Source organism: Abramis brama, assembly GCF_963993115.1.
Source record: "Abramis brama genome assembly, chromosome: 4".
In the NCBI taxonomy this organism is placed as follows: domain Eukaryota; kingdom Metazoa; phylum Chordata; class Actinopteri; order Cypriniformes; family Leuciscidae; genus Abramis; species Abramis brama.
This window is the reverse complement of record NC_139966.1, coordinates 13,113,265-13,127,470: the sequence shown is the minus strand read 5'-3', so window position 1 is coordinate 13,127,470 and position 14,206 is coordinate 13,113,265. Positions and strand designations below refer to the sequence as shown.

At 40.7% G+C, this 14,206-nt stretch overlaps 2 protein-coding genes across 8 annotated transcripts in view; one reads left to right on the top strand and one right to left on the bottom strand.

Moving 5' to 3' along the window:
* The window catches only part of LOC311081982 (uncharacterized protein), a 38,097-nt gene that overhangs the window by 18,751 nt on the left and 5,140 nt on the right, over positions 1–14,206 (bottom strand). The gene's annotated exons all lie outside the window — the stretch shown is intronic.
* LOC311082339 (uncharacterized protein) lies at positions 7,438–11,996 on the top strand. 5 transcript variants are annotated; one of them, XR_014606107.1, is made up of 8 exons: positions 7,438–8,202; positions 9,166–9,307; positions 9,483–9,708; positions 9,883–10,135; positions 10,427–10,598; positions 10,739–10,887; positions 11,004–11,065; positions 11,218–11,993. XR_014606107.1 is itself a non-coding variant. In XM_084113107.1 (6 exons), the coding sequence occupies exons 2-6, from the start codon at positions 10,051–10,053 to the stop codon at positions 11,233–11,235; spliced, it is 486 nt and encodes a 161-aa protein (XP_083969233.1). In that variant the 5' UTR covers positions 9,780–9,807; positions 9,883–10,050; the 3' UTR covers positions 11,236–11,996. The 5 variants fall into 5 exon arrangements, 2 of the variants coding, with proteins under 2 accessions (XP_083969233.1, XP_083969232.1); XR_014606106.1 differs by lacking the exon at positions 11,004–11,065; XR_014606108.1 differs by having other exon boundaries at positions 11,004–11,993.

Here is a 14,206-nt window from a genome sequence, read left to right as displayed (position 1 = left end):
CCTTCGAAATATTATAATAGTTAATAGTCATGGCAACAAGTGAGACTGTGTATCGTGATTCTGTACTATTCTGCTAGTTGAAAATGTATTGCAGTAACTTAATATTACTCTGAGAGTGTGTGTGTGACAGTGATTTGTGCGCATACATGTCAGTCTTTTTTAGAGTCTATGGTCCGTCAGCGCGTCATCGCTCGTCAAGTTCGTAGAGAGCTTTTCAGTCCATTTTAAATTCTGACTTTGGCCGCCTCTCAAATGGGTTAAACCATAGATATATTGCCTATGAAGTTCAAGTAAATGCGCTAGAAAATCTGCGCTCATTCATGGATGTGCATTTATAGCATGGACGGAGAAAGCGCCGACGCCTGCATGATTTCATCTGACGGTACATATTATAGCATATTATAATCTATCTGTTCCGTGAGAGCAGAACGAACGAGCCTTTATTGACGTTTTTAAATTTGAAAACTCCAAAAAGCAACGAAATTGTCAGACATCCATTAGTGCATGTTCACAGAGGAAAACAACTGAAATACAGCGCTGGTTGTTCTCTCGAACGATACTTGACGATAACGACGGAATCCAAAGCCGTGGGCTTTGTACCCAAGTAATGGGTGTATTAAATTGTATGAAATAATCCCCGAAAAAAAAGCACAAACACTGCAGAGAAAGCAAGTTCAGCAGTAACATTTGCTGAGGTGAAGTGACGGCTAGTAACAGCAGACAAATGGCTAGCATTGACATCAGCGACATCACCCACCTGTCACTCAAGTGTCACTCACACCCTTAAATGCAGAAATTTAAATATTCATCAACTAAACGGATGAGTTATAAAAAAATGCACCCCCCTCACAGTTGTTATGAAGGGCAAAATTAGCTGTATAGACCAAAGCCACATAGAGATCCAGGCTGTAAACATGTTTTTTTTCTGCTGTAAAGTTGGTAATTTTAACATGGGGGAGATACAGATTTGACTCACTTCTGCAGCCAGCCCAAGCGGCCAGTTAAAGAATTGCAGTTTAACTCACTTCCGTGTTGGTTTCAAGAGAGAGAAGGGGAGGTTGCCACTTGGTCAGAACGCATCATCAACACACGTATTGATGACACACATGGTGCCCTCTTGAACACGCGTCGGAGACTGATACGGAAGAGAAGAACTTGTTGAATAAAATCGTTATATAGTTTTTTGTGGCACACAAAAATTATTCTCGTCGCTTCATAAAATTAAGGTTGAACCACTGTAGTCAAATTGACTATTTTAATGATTTATTTCCTGCCTTTCTAGACCTTCAAAGTGTTCATTAAATTGGTGTCAATGGAGCCCCCCCAAGACATCAGATTTCATCAAAAATCTTAATTTGTGTTCCGAAGATCTTACGGGTTTGAATCAACATGAGGTTGAGTAATTACTGACAGAATTTATCTATCCCTTTAAGAATTATCCATAAAAAAATGCCTTTATAAAGGGGTAAATATCAAAACTGCAGATTTAAAGGGTAACTCTCGCCAAAATGCAACCTAGGCTCTTTTTGTTTATCTACCCGAGGCAAACTTTCATTTTAAATCATAATTAGAATGGAAACGCCACTTTTAAGTTTGACAGTATTTTCATTTTAGGATAAAATGCCTTGTGAATGGGAGTGAATGGGGCACTTTTATGATAGCATCAAAAATCACTATTTTTAAAACACTAAGGAGGCTCGATACAACATGAAACTTTGCTCAAAGTATCACCAGCTCTACACGGCTAAAATAGAGCCCGTGCAGCAGGGCAATTGGGTGACGGTGAGACGCTGTAGTCGCAGGACAAAACACCGCTCTTCCGTTCCGATTGCAACTTCAAATAGGTTCTCCCCTCTCAGTGAAACACCCACTGTGAATCCTGTTGAATGTGCCCTAGTTATTGGCGATTCTATCACACGGAACGATAGTCACGTTTTCTGGGAGCCAGAGCACCTGACATCAAAGCAAATTTAAAAAGGCTGGCTAATGCTAATCGTAAATTCTCTAAGATTATTATTCATGTCGGCACTAATGATGTTCGACTCCGCCAGTCGGAGATCACCAAAATTAATGTTAAAGAGGTGTCTGAACTCGCAAGTACGATGTCAGGCAATGTAATTTGCTCTGGCCCCCTTCCTGTTCGCAGGATTGATGAGATACTTAGTAGATTGTCCTCACTCAGTGGCTGGTTGTCTAAGTGGTGTCCGCAAAATAATATATAATTCATAGACAATTGGAAAAGTTTTTGGGGCAGACCTGACCTGATGACCGTCAAATATCAGTCATAATACAGGTAAAACAATAATAATGAAGTGCTAAGATTATCACAAATAAACAAAAGATTTTTTTATGCACGTCATTCATATTAAATCATATATCCACCCCATACCCTTTACAATTGAGAATCACTTTAAGCATGCAGACCCAGTTAAGACAATTTGATGTATTCCACTTAATACACAATAAAACAGTATACAATAAGATTCGTTAACAACAGTCTTGGTGTTCTTCTAAAATGAGGGCGAGCCACAAATCCGTGAGTAAAGTTTACAAACCCGTGGGAACGGATTGCGAAAGCGTGGGCACGGTTTATGAATTTGTGCACAGATTGCAAAAACTGAAGGCACGGTTTAAAAATCTGAGAGCGCGGATTAGAAACTCGTCGTGGGCACAATTTGTTAAACAGAGGGAACAGTTTGAGAATTTGTGAGTACGCTTTATAAACTGAGCGGACGGACTGCATGACCGTCTCCACGGATTATTATTTTTTTCGCCCACAGGTGACTTCCCGGGCTCCGTAATACGGAGTTTCAATTTAACCGTCCATATCAGTGGGAACAATGAGGCCGCGCTTTTGATGCGCAGAGGCGTTCGATGGAGGGCTGCACTTCAGAGAGAAATGAACGCAAGTCGTCCTCCACCTGCAGCCTTGATCTGTATTTGTTTTTAATTAGGGTCAGTGCGGAAAATCCACACTCACACAAGTAGGTGGAGGTGAAGGGGATTAGGACTTTCATAGCCTTAGTGGAGATCTGGGGGAACTCGTTCTCCACAGACAACCAGAAACGTGTGATCGGCATTTCTCCCAGTCTCTGCTTCAAGTCCATATTCATGCTGAGCTCGACCAGGGCCTCCTCATCCTGCAGGTTCAGTCCATCACGGGGTGTGGGGGAGAAAGAGAACGGATTTCTCACCCACTGATTTCCCATTGCGTCCTCTCCGAAATACTCCCCAAACTGGTCACGCAACCCATTCAAATGCACAGTGATGACCGGTTGGACAGAGATAAGAGGCAGCCCTGTCTTCTCCGCAACATCCTCCAGGATTGGGAACATTTCCACCGAACCTCGTTCAACACGAGCACACCACAAGTCCAGCTTTTTCCTGAACCCAGACACTTGGTCGTGTGCCGAAAAGACATGACACTCTTTGCCCTGGAGAGAGGTGTTGAGGGAGTTGATCCTATCGAAGATGTCGGAGAGATAGGCCGACCTAGCAAGCCAGTTCATGTCTGCCAGATGTTTTGCCAGTGGGGAGTTAATCTCGGTGAGGAAGAGGAGGACTTGTTCGCACAAATCGCACAGCCTGGTGAGGACTTTGCCCCGAGAGAGCCATCTGACCTCGGAGTGCAGGAGCAGCTGCTGGAAGTTAGCGCCCATCTCATTGCAGAGGATTGAGAACAGGCGTTTAGGGCACGCGATTTAATTAGGTTCACACTTTTGACAGCCTCATCAAGAACGGCACGTAATTCTTGGGGCATCATTTTTGTTGCTAAAGCTTGGCGATGGATAATGCAGTGCTTCCAGACAGCCGCAGGGGCAACTGCCTGCACCTGTTTTATGAGACCGCTGTGACGGCCAGTCATTGCTCTTGCCCCATCAGTGCATATCCCACAACACCGGCCCCAGTCAAGGCAATTAGCCTGGTAAAAGTTATTCAATGCCTTGAAAAGTTCGTCAGCTGTTGTGCGGGTGGGTAGAGGAACGCAAAACAAAAAATCTTCCTGCACACTGTGCTCTTTGATAAAGCGAACGTACACCGTCAATTGAGCACAGTGTGCAACGTCAGTGGACTCATCCAGCTGAATGGCGTGAAAAGGGCTTTTACGAACACAGTCCAGGACCTGCTCTTTGACATCACCAGCCATGTCTGATATTCGTTGCTGGATGGTATTGTCAGAGATAGGGATCGTGTCAAGTTTAGCAGCAGCTGCTTCTCCCAGCATCACTGAACACATATCTCTAGCTGCAGGGAGTAGCAATGTTTCGCCAATGTTATGGGGTTTGCCTGCCTTCGCTATACGTAGCGCAACACGATAAGATGCTTCTGTCGCCTTCATGTTAATAGTGCCAAACGACTTTATTATACTTTTTTGTGACTGCAAATCATCACATTTCATCTCAAAAAACTCAACTGGCTTGTTCACCAAATTTGTGTGCTTAGTTTCAAGGTGACGCCGAAGTTTGCATGGTCTCATGCTATCATTTGCTAGCACCTCCTTGCAGACCACACACTGCGGCAGAGGTGCAGCCTCAGATCACAAGTTCAGTATGGCGTACCACAAGGCTCAGTACTAGGACCGCTGCTGTTCACTCTATGCTACCATTAGGAGATATCATTAGGAAGCATGGCATTAGCTTTCACTGTTATGCTGATGATACTCAGCTCTATATTTCTTCATGCCCCGACGAAACTTACCAATTCACAAAATTAACGGAATGCATAGCTGATATAAAAAAAATGTTAAAAGCATATTTAAAAATAGCACAGTTGAAAATCTTAAGTTTATCTTAAGAAGTACTAAAGAAAAACTTTTAGTATATTAAGTACAAAATTAGTGTGCGAAAATGGAGCACTTTAAAGAGTATGTTGCAGGTTAGAAGACCCAATAAGTCATTGTATAGAAAAATAATGTAGGAACTAGATTTTCTTCAAAAAAAAAACTTCTAAATGCGCTACAGTGGCTTCTGGAGTCGTTTTTGTGAGAAAATTTTACTTCCGCATCTGAAAATGGGCGTGACGGGCGTGACGTAGCACGAGGGAGAGCGGTCGATTCAAACAACAGGGAAATAATGGATCGCATGACGTTTCGGACGCTGAGGAAATTGTTCATACTTACTCGTATGACAGAGCACAGCTATACAATTATGAGCCTGCTAGGCAGCCAAGAAAGCAGGGACAGGCCAGGATTAATGTTAGACAGAACAACGGTCAGAGGAGACAAATTGAGTTGTGGTGTGAGGAGATAGTGAAGAACAGGGCAGCTGTCTTGTTGAGAGACCAGTGTTAGCTTATAGATACGTTTCCTTGAATTAATTATTTTTTTTATTTATTAAAACTAACATCATAAATATGATATTTTTTTACTTTAAGCAAATAAAAGAAAACAGCTCCTTGGACAAAATGAAATGTAATATTGGTAGTAGGCTATAAACAAAGGTTTATTTTAGTTCAGATTAACATTTGAGGGCAGCAATTGTATTCATAATGTCAAAATAAAACCGACGTAATGTAAATTGAAAGCATTTTATCCTACTATTCCTGTCAAACGTCCATGGTTGCAGACAGTAGTGTTACTACAGTAAATCCATGGTGAATGTTGCTGATCTGTGGACACTGGATAGTTCATTCATTGCACAGTTTATTCCTGGTTTCCACGTCAGCACTGTTTGATCCGTTAATAACGGAGAAATGTGAATATTTCTCACTAGATCTCGCACCGATGTTATTACTTCAGTGGTGAATTCAAATGCTTTATTTACTGGATCTCGCAGTAACAGTGTTGCTTGATCAGGCTCGCGCTGCACTGGTCCAAACTGATAAACGGTCCACACAAACACAATAACGAGTAGCTCAGTTTTCATTTTCCGAAGCCGACGCGGAAGAGAAATCCCGTCTCTTCACCTGCACAAACCGCGACCAGGCACGAAAGATAGCGCCGTCCCTTTTCTTGTTACGAAACCGGTGGACTCGATGTCCTGACAGGCTGGAGTTTTTGCAAGCTCCACAAACACAATAATTTACCATGACGATGATAAATTGAAATACAAAAACTACTGAAAACACACTGACTCACGACCGCTCTTACTGAATACCAACCTACTCTGCACTGAGCTACGGTAGAGCCGCAGAGCACAGCACACATCTCCCTCATGTGACGTAAAATGACGCGATGTTGAAAAAAAACAAAACTTTTTTTACAAGCAGTCAAAGAAACGCTCACTTTATCTACTAAATTGGTGTCCTTATGTCGTTTTAAAACATTTTAAATCCTGCATTATCTTTTCATATGATATTTTCATACACGGTTATATATTCATTTTGATTTTTTTTTTAACCTGCAATATGCTCTTTAAGTACATTATGGAAGTGTACTTTAATAAAATGTATTTTAGTGCACTTTTTCAACCTATTAATACATTATAAGTATAATTTGTATATATTTATTATATATTATTATATTTCAAATAATTTATTATTGTATTTAAAATGCATTAAAGATGGTTTCAGTTTTACTAAAAGTGGCAACAAAATAATTTTAAAAAAAAGCTGAAATAGTATATTAAAAATACACTTTAGTTCATCTTCAGTGTGTCTCAAAATAGCACAGTTGAGTACACTAAGATGATCTTAAGTTTATCTTAAGAAGTACTAAAGATAAGCTTTTAGTATATTAAGTACAAAATAAGTGCGCGAAAATAGAGCACTTTAAGTACATTATGGAAGTACATTATGGAAGTGTACTATGTGCACTTGTATTTTAGTGAACTTTTTTTCCACCTGGGGTTAAAAGCACTATATAAATGAAGATGATTTGGATCTTGACTTGACTGAAGTACGAGCACAGATGCGCCTCTCACATGCATGCGATTGTGAATTCAGCTCTCTTTCACAGCAATTATGTCAAAATGCACATCATGTGGACTATTCAATTGTGGAGTGTGGAGTATCCAATATTAACAGAGTCTGTCATGTCCTACATAAACGAAGACAAATGGGAGAAAATCGGATGTGTAACTGAATCCGTGCATTCATTCTTAAAGGGACATCCGCCTCAAACTGTTGCCATAAGTTTCATTAATGTTAATAAAAAACATACTGGTTTTGACTAAATCACTTTTTTATCCTTATCATCAATGTATTAATGTATTTATATCATATATTTAATTCATAAAGTGAAAATAAAACACTATACAGTGTTTAATTTTTACATTTGTTTGTTCAATTTCAGTAGTATTTCTTACTACGTTTAATAAACCATGCTACTGTCCCTGAAAAACGTAGTTTATTTATTTGTATATTCTTCTATTATATTTGTAATATGCTTCTTTGTTTCTATTTTTAATATAAAAAATAAAATAAAATTGCCTGCCTTGCTTTAATACAGAAGACTATGTGTAATGATTGCGGGCAGCTTAAAGCCCATGGTGCAGGTTTTTTTTTTTTTTTTTTTGGACAATTTTCTAGTTGGTAATAAACATTTAAACAGTTATCCATTGTATTTGATGTTGTAGGGTATTACAAAAAAGAAATATAATAAGGAAAAGTAGGTGATATTTTAGCGGTTAGCGATGATTCTTATTTCTCCCGCATGCATTCCATGACGTCACTTGAGGTACTCGCAGACGAAAGCCCGCCTTGATACCATTGAGAGAGAGTGAGACGAGTAGTGAGAGTAGCAGCTAGTGAAAGAGTGACAGTGTCAGATATATAAGTAAATAGACAGATAGACAGATAGATAGATAGATATCATAGCATAGCATAACATAACATAGATAGATAGTGAGAGATAGCATAGCATAACAGATAGAGAAGAGTACTTAGAGAAAGAGTAGATAATAAATAGACAAAATGGTGTATTACTGTGTTTGTGCCGGGTGCAAGAACTCTAGCAAAACTGGACATAGGGTCCATTGTTTCCCCAAGGACAAAGGGATCTTCCGAAGCTGGGTGCAATTTGTCAAGATTAGGCGGGCAGATTTTTCAGCTAGCTCTGTCACTGCCTACTCGAGAATATGCAGCGCGCATTTCAAGGAGGAGGATTACCACTCAGGGGATGCCAAGATGGTCGCACTTGGTTTAAAGAGTGAGAGGATGGCTAAGTTAATTCCTACCGCCGTGCCGTCTGTGAATGCAAACCTCTCTGCTTGCCCTGTCCCGAGGTCGAGAGACACCGTCTGCCGCAAGCGAAATATTGCCACGGTAAGCATCATGCTAACATTAATGTTTACAAGTTGCGTGTTAGCTAGCTCTGTGTGTATGTTCCCTTTGACACAGCCTCCACTACAAGCAAGATCACTCAGACATTAGAAGAGCATATTTCGTGATTCACGAATATGAGCCAAAACCAAATTGCCCTGAAGTAAATGTCCATATCGTCATGAAAGCTTCATGGCTAGTGTTTGGATCAGTGGTGATGATCATCAAGCGGCTTTCACAATAGTGTATTTGCGTTTTGTGTTAGACTGCTACGGTTCTCTTTCACATATATTTGACCGTGACCGTGTCGCCAGGGCTGTAGTGGAGGCTAAACGCAAGTAAACGCAGTTTACCCACCGCTGAAATGTCAGAAACAGTTTATCCACTTCTCACTTCAGAGTTTAGCTACCTCTCAGTAAATTCACTACCTCATAGAGTTTATGCACCACATGTACTCTAGACATTTATTACCACTAGTATTGGTGTAAACATTTAACAGTAACCTTCAACATCATCAGATATGTTCTGAATGTCTTTTATGTATTTTTTAAAACATTGAGTAGCGCATATCAGGGTCCACTGTACTGTAATCTAAGTTTTTTCTCTTGTGTACCCTCTTAGCCTTTTTCTCACCCACTCACACTGTTATGATTTTGGTACGGCTGTGCCATAGGTTATTGTTTCCACTGGGAAACTAGTTGTAGCACACACGTCCCATTTTATTGATGAACTTATGAAATGACTGGGAATATTTACTTATCGTCTTGGCATTTCAAAGATAAGTAAATAATTCTCAGTACTTCCAAGTTGAAAATAAATTATTAAATGTTTCCATGTACCCCTGCACTGTGCTCGTGTACCCTTGGTTGCGAATCACTGATCTAAGTATTCATAGTGTACCCACCTCTTATTTCACCACTACACCCTTGCATTTCGCTGACCCTTTTTTATATTTGTTTTCGCAAGATGTTGACAGACGCCTCACAGCAGGAGACCGTGGACAGTGTAGACACTGTGGAGAGTGTCGATACTGGGGATCAGCCCTTGCCCTCCTCCACTTCTGACGCTGAGACACAGTGTTATCTGAAGCCCCCCCGATGGTCTCACGGTAAATCTTGGGTATTTTAAGGGTAGATATTCTGTCTAAAACATTGCCAGTATCTATGCAAGCAGGACATTTCCATACACATTGATTAAATTAATACATAGCCTACACCAAAACATAGCCGCTTAGATTTGCCATAATTGTCACATGTTTGGGTATGTTTACTGCCTCTCCACAGCTGTGCAGGTTAACCTGAAGCCCAAGATGGTCAGCGTGGGCACACAGACGTCATTCAGCCCACAAACCTCCACTCCCCTCGCTAGTCCTGAACAGACAGATGAAGATTATGATAATGCCTCTGTCATCAGTGATTTATCGTGGGTGCTCGAAGAGCCGATGCATGAGGAGGATGAGGAGGACTTGTTTGATGAGGAGCCACCTTACACGTGTGACCCCCACCACAAGTGAGATAATTTAAAACCAACATAGACCATTTTGAATGCTCATTTTTTTGTGTACTGTAGCTTTGGTAGAGTATTTTGATGTGTGGCACATTGCCAAAAGTATGTATCCATTGTTGGAACCTTGAAGCTGTTTTTGTTAGTGCATATCAATTAATACCATTTGTTCTAAAACAGGTCTGGGGAAGGCATTGGATGCAGCTTCAAAAGAGTGTGACCAACTACAGTTGTGGAGGCCTGCTATAGTGAATCACCTCTATTGGATTGCAGCCTCAACCCCAGATGGCAACCCAGCGGTCATGGAGGCCAAATGGAGAAGTTTAGTCAACCACATCCAGGACATCCATGACCATGACACCCCTTGCCTTCTCCAGTTGTGCCCATGGCCCTCTAGACGGGGATCAGCGCAACAAAGAGTGGCTGGACCCAGGTACAGTACACGCAACGCAGTATGTGGTATTATGCACGCTCTACAGTTTTGTTGTATTTGCTGTCTGAGTGATTGTCTGGATGCTTTGACGTGACCTTTGTGATGAAATTATTTTTTCATTCCCTGGCAATCTCATAACATTCTGTTTACTGTTTATGTTTGCTATAATTCATATGCAGGACAATTTCATGTGTTTCCATTAAAAAAATTAATTTTGTCTATCTATCTTCTTGTCTATTTGTACGTTTTCCATCTGTGTGTCTGTCTGCCTACCTGTCTTGGTCTTTGCAGGCTCATTGGCAGCAGTAAAGTTGGAGAACATAATCACGAGGACTGCCTTACTAAAAGATGTTCGACAGCTGTCTCCACAGCATCAGACCTTCTCCCTTGAGGCTTACCACTCCCTCATCTTGCACTTCGCGCCCAAGCACACAGGGTTTTCATACCTTGGGATGTATAGCAGGTCAGTGCTATCCAATGGAATAATACTGCCAATTATTATGCCTTTTATAGTAATAATAGTACCTATTATCATGCCTATTGTAGTATTTTGTCATACATACACCAAGTTTCAAAAATGTTCTCAAATGTGTTATTTTGTAGGCTTCTCTTAGCGGCGCTGCATTACAATCACAATGCCAACCGCGAGACAGCACGGAGAAGTGATGGGACGGAGAAGTACTGCGTGCGTTATCCGCGCTTCAGAAAAGGTGCCCATGTGGTGCGTCCCATCAAAGAGGCAGCCTCATACGGTAAGCAGTGTCATGCAGTTCTATCATATTTTGAGATGGCGCACGAGACATCTGTGATCAGTGGCAATGATCTTTATACAGTATTATTATTATTATTATTATTATTATGTCTGCAGGTTATGCAACATCATTAATGAAGGCCCTTCGGGAAAGCTACACCAATTCAGTTCTTCGAGAGGTTAGCGCCAATTTGTCCTCCGATGCACCCGCCCCCATCGCCAAATCCTTCGAACAGGTTCCTAAGGAGGAGGCCGTCAGCCTCTACCTAGCCCGGCAGTCACGCTACAAGAAAACCTAATTTCACTCTTTTTTTTTTTTTTTTTTCCACAGACAAGTCCAATGATTTAGCTGTAAGTATTTATCTTTTTTTCCTTCTGTCCCTGTCATCTCATTTGGTGGTGGTTTCCTGCATGCTGCATGTTTTGTTTTTTCTTTGTGTGCTGTTGCTTTGGTTTTACTTTGCACAAAATCATTACCTTTTTTCATCTTTGTAAGTGGCAATAATTGTCGCTGTACCCCATTCAAGGGGTCCTGCATGCTGCATGTCTGCTCCTCTGTCTGTTATTTGCATGGAATTTGTTGTATGTAATTAAAAATAATTTACCAATCATTTTACCTGTGCCTTGTCAACCTCTGTGTGCGGTGTTGTCTGGGCTCACTGTGTGTCTGCTTGATGTGCTTTTGCATGTATCACTGCATATGCATGCATGAAAGTGTGTGTGTGTGTGTGTGTGTGTGTGTGTGTGTGTGAGTGAAAGAGAAAGATCAGTTGACCCTCAGGTAAGACCACAATATTGCAGGCAAAAGAAACAATGTGCAAACGTTTCAGGTCTAGCCCTTCATCAGTGTTCCTTGTATGTTTTGTGCCTAACCATTTTTTTTATATAGATTTGTTTACTTCCAACCTGTGTCTTTGTTCAGTAATCTTTGTCCTTGTTCAGTAAATGTTTAAATGTTCAGTAACCATTACAAGCAATGCCAATAAACAGTTTTTTCTTATCAAAATTCATGTGTTCTGTGTACTTTATAACATTTTAAGGGTAATTGGGCGATCACAACAGAATAAGCAATTATTTTTATTCATTTTCATCCAAACGAGGCCATTGAAAGCCCTGATAGGTCTGGTCACCACTTTGAAATTTTTGTCTGATGGTTGAAACCACACAAGAGGGTAGAGGCTTCCTTATACTCCTGCCTAAACCTCCATAAGCCCAGCGTATAGCCTGCCTGTACGCAGTGTACCGGTATTGCCTAGGGATAAGTAGGAAAGATTCTTAAGTTTAAAACTCTGTAAGTAGGTTGTAAACGTCATTTTAAGCCTGTCTCTTATGCATGTTTATTGTGTATGCAACACATCTCCTGACACCTATTAGCTGTTGTTCAAAGGACTGTAAAAAGATTGGTAAAGTAAACATAAACCATGAACATACTCGTGCGTGCTGGCTTGAAGGGGACCATGATCCTCCCTGAAGTGTGAGTATGCTATGTGTAGCACAAACGGATTCAGGCAGCATGCCTCAAATCCAGGATGCTGCGTTAGGCACGTTACATCTGCTGGCCGCGGGGTGAGGTCCTCGACCAGCGACCAAAACGCGCTCACCTCTCTACAACACAAGCTCTCCACCACAGTTTCCATGGGACGACACCGCCCACACAGACACCTGACAAACACAGCGACACAGACGCTTACTACTCACTCCCTCTCCCGGTAAGCCTGACGGTGTCAATGACAATCAATCACGAGGAAAACTAGTTGGCACTATCAACAATAATCACACTGAAGACATGACCAGCCTACTCGGCATCGGCTACGTTTGCAAACAACATTTTCACCGGAGAAAGAGGTAAAAGCTTATAAATAAACACTAGGTGATTATTAAATGTAATTATTAAATGTAATATGCCTTCTATTTATAGATCTTCTGACTAAGTTTAGGGTACTTATCTGAGCCAACGACATAATCACTCTCACTAACGTTAGATATAAAGAAAACGTTGACTTTCACTCGATGCTATTCACTGACAGTAAAAAAAGTTTGTTGTATGCACTGCTGTTCATAGACTACTAGCTCCAGCGGTCATTGCTGGGTTTCTAAATGGTAGCAACTCACCAGGACACTTCACCAACTCTCCAGTCATTCTCCTCTAACCATGCATTTATTTGTCTTTGACGGCCATCGGCTCTCGGTATTTCCTCATTCGCCCTCTCACGTCTAAACGGTTCGAAATTATATGGCTGTGGGCCATCATAAATGTTAACTGTGGGTCTTGCCACCTCTTCCTCATCCCAGTTAGACGCCATAGTCAGTGCTAGAACTAGTTCTAGTAGCTGAGCAAGGCTGAGGCTACCTTCCACCACGTCTACCTCATGTGACGTCATCGCCGAATTGCGTAAAAAATAACCGTTACTAACCAAAAACTACAAAAACTGGACTTTATCACCATTTTGGAGACATTTCTAACTTTATATACATATCTTGACTGCTTTATGTACCCATTAATCGACAGTGGTGTTTAACCTGCACCATGGGCTTTAAAGGGCATTTTTTTTATAACATTGGGTTGACTAAAATTGGAAGAAAAACTAAATAAATGTCAAGGTTCAAATTGAATTCAGTAGGATTTTTTTCCTTCTAGACCTATTAAACTTTTACCGCAGTCAAATGAGAAAAATAACACAAAACAGTAAACTACACTCAAAATGCACATATCGAATCGAAATTTGATTCAAAATCAAGAATGGATTTTAAATCTAATCGTGACCTCAAGAATCGATTTGAATTGTGAGGTACCAAAAGATTCCCACCCCTATAATCGACCCTCTGAGACGGTTGACATCGTAATAGTAATTGGTGCAATACAGTTCCTTTCAAACAACTGCAATTAAAAAATGCATAGCCTATTTTATATATAAATTCAACCCGTCAAATAGGCTAGTAGGAGTGACTGCGTTACACGTCACTGCTGAAATCCACCCGCATTTGGCAGGTTGGTGTGTGTTAATGTCAAGACCTGTATATATAGTAAACCATCAGATTGAACAATTAAATTTCAATTGATTTCCAAAACTAAGATGCAGTGCAACTTATTCTGTTTTGTAAAGGTCAGCTTATTTTTCTAGTCGACAAAATCACTGAACAGTACTGCACTGTCTTTACTATATGGATTAAATATAGGCCTTCACTAAAGTTACTAAAGTTGTTCAGTCAAAAGCAGCAAGCAATTTCTGAGTTTTGTTGTTTGATTAAAGGAACACTCCACCGTTTTTTAAATAGGGCTTATTCACCTTCTTTCATACATTTAGATAGTTGGGCAAATG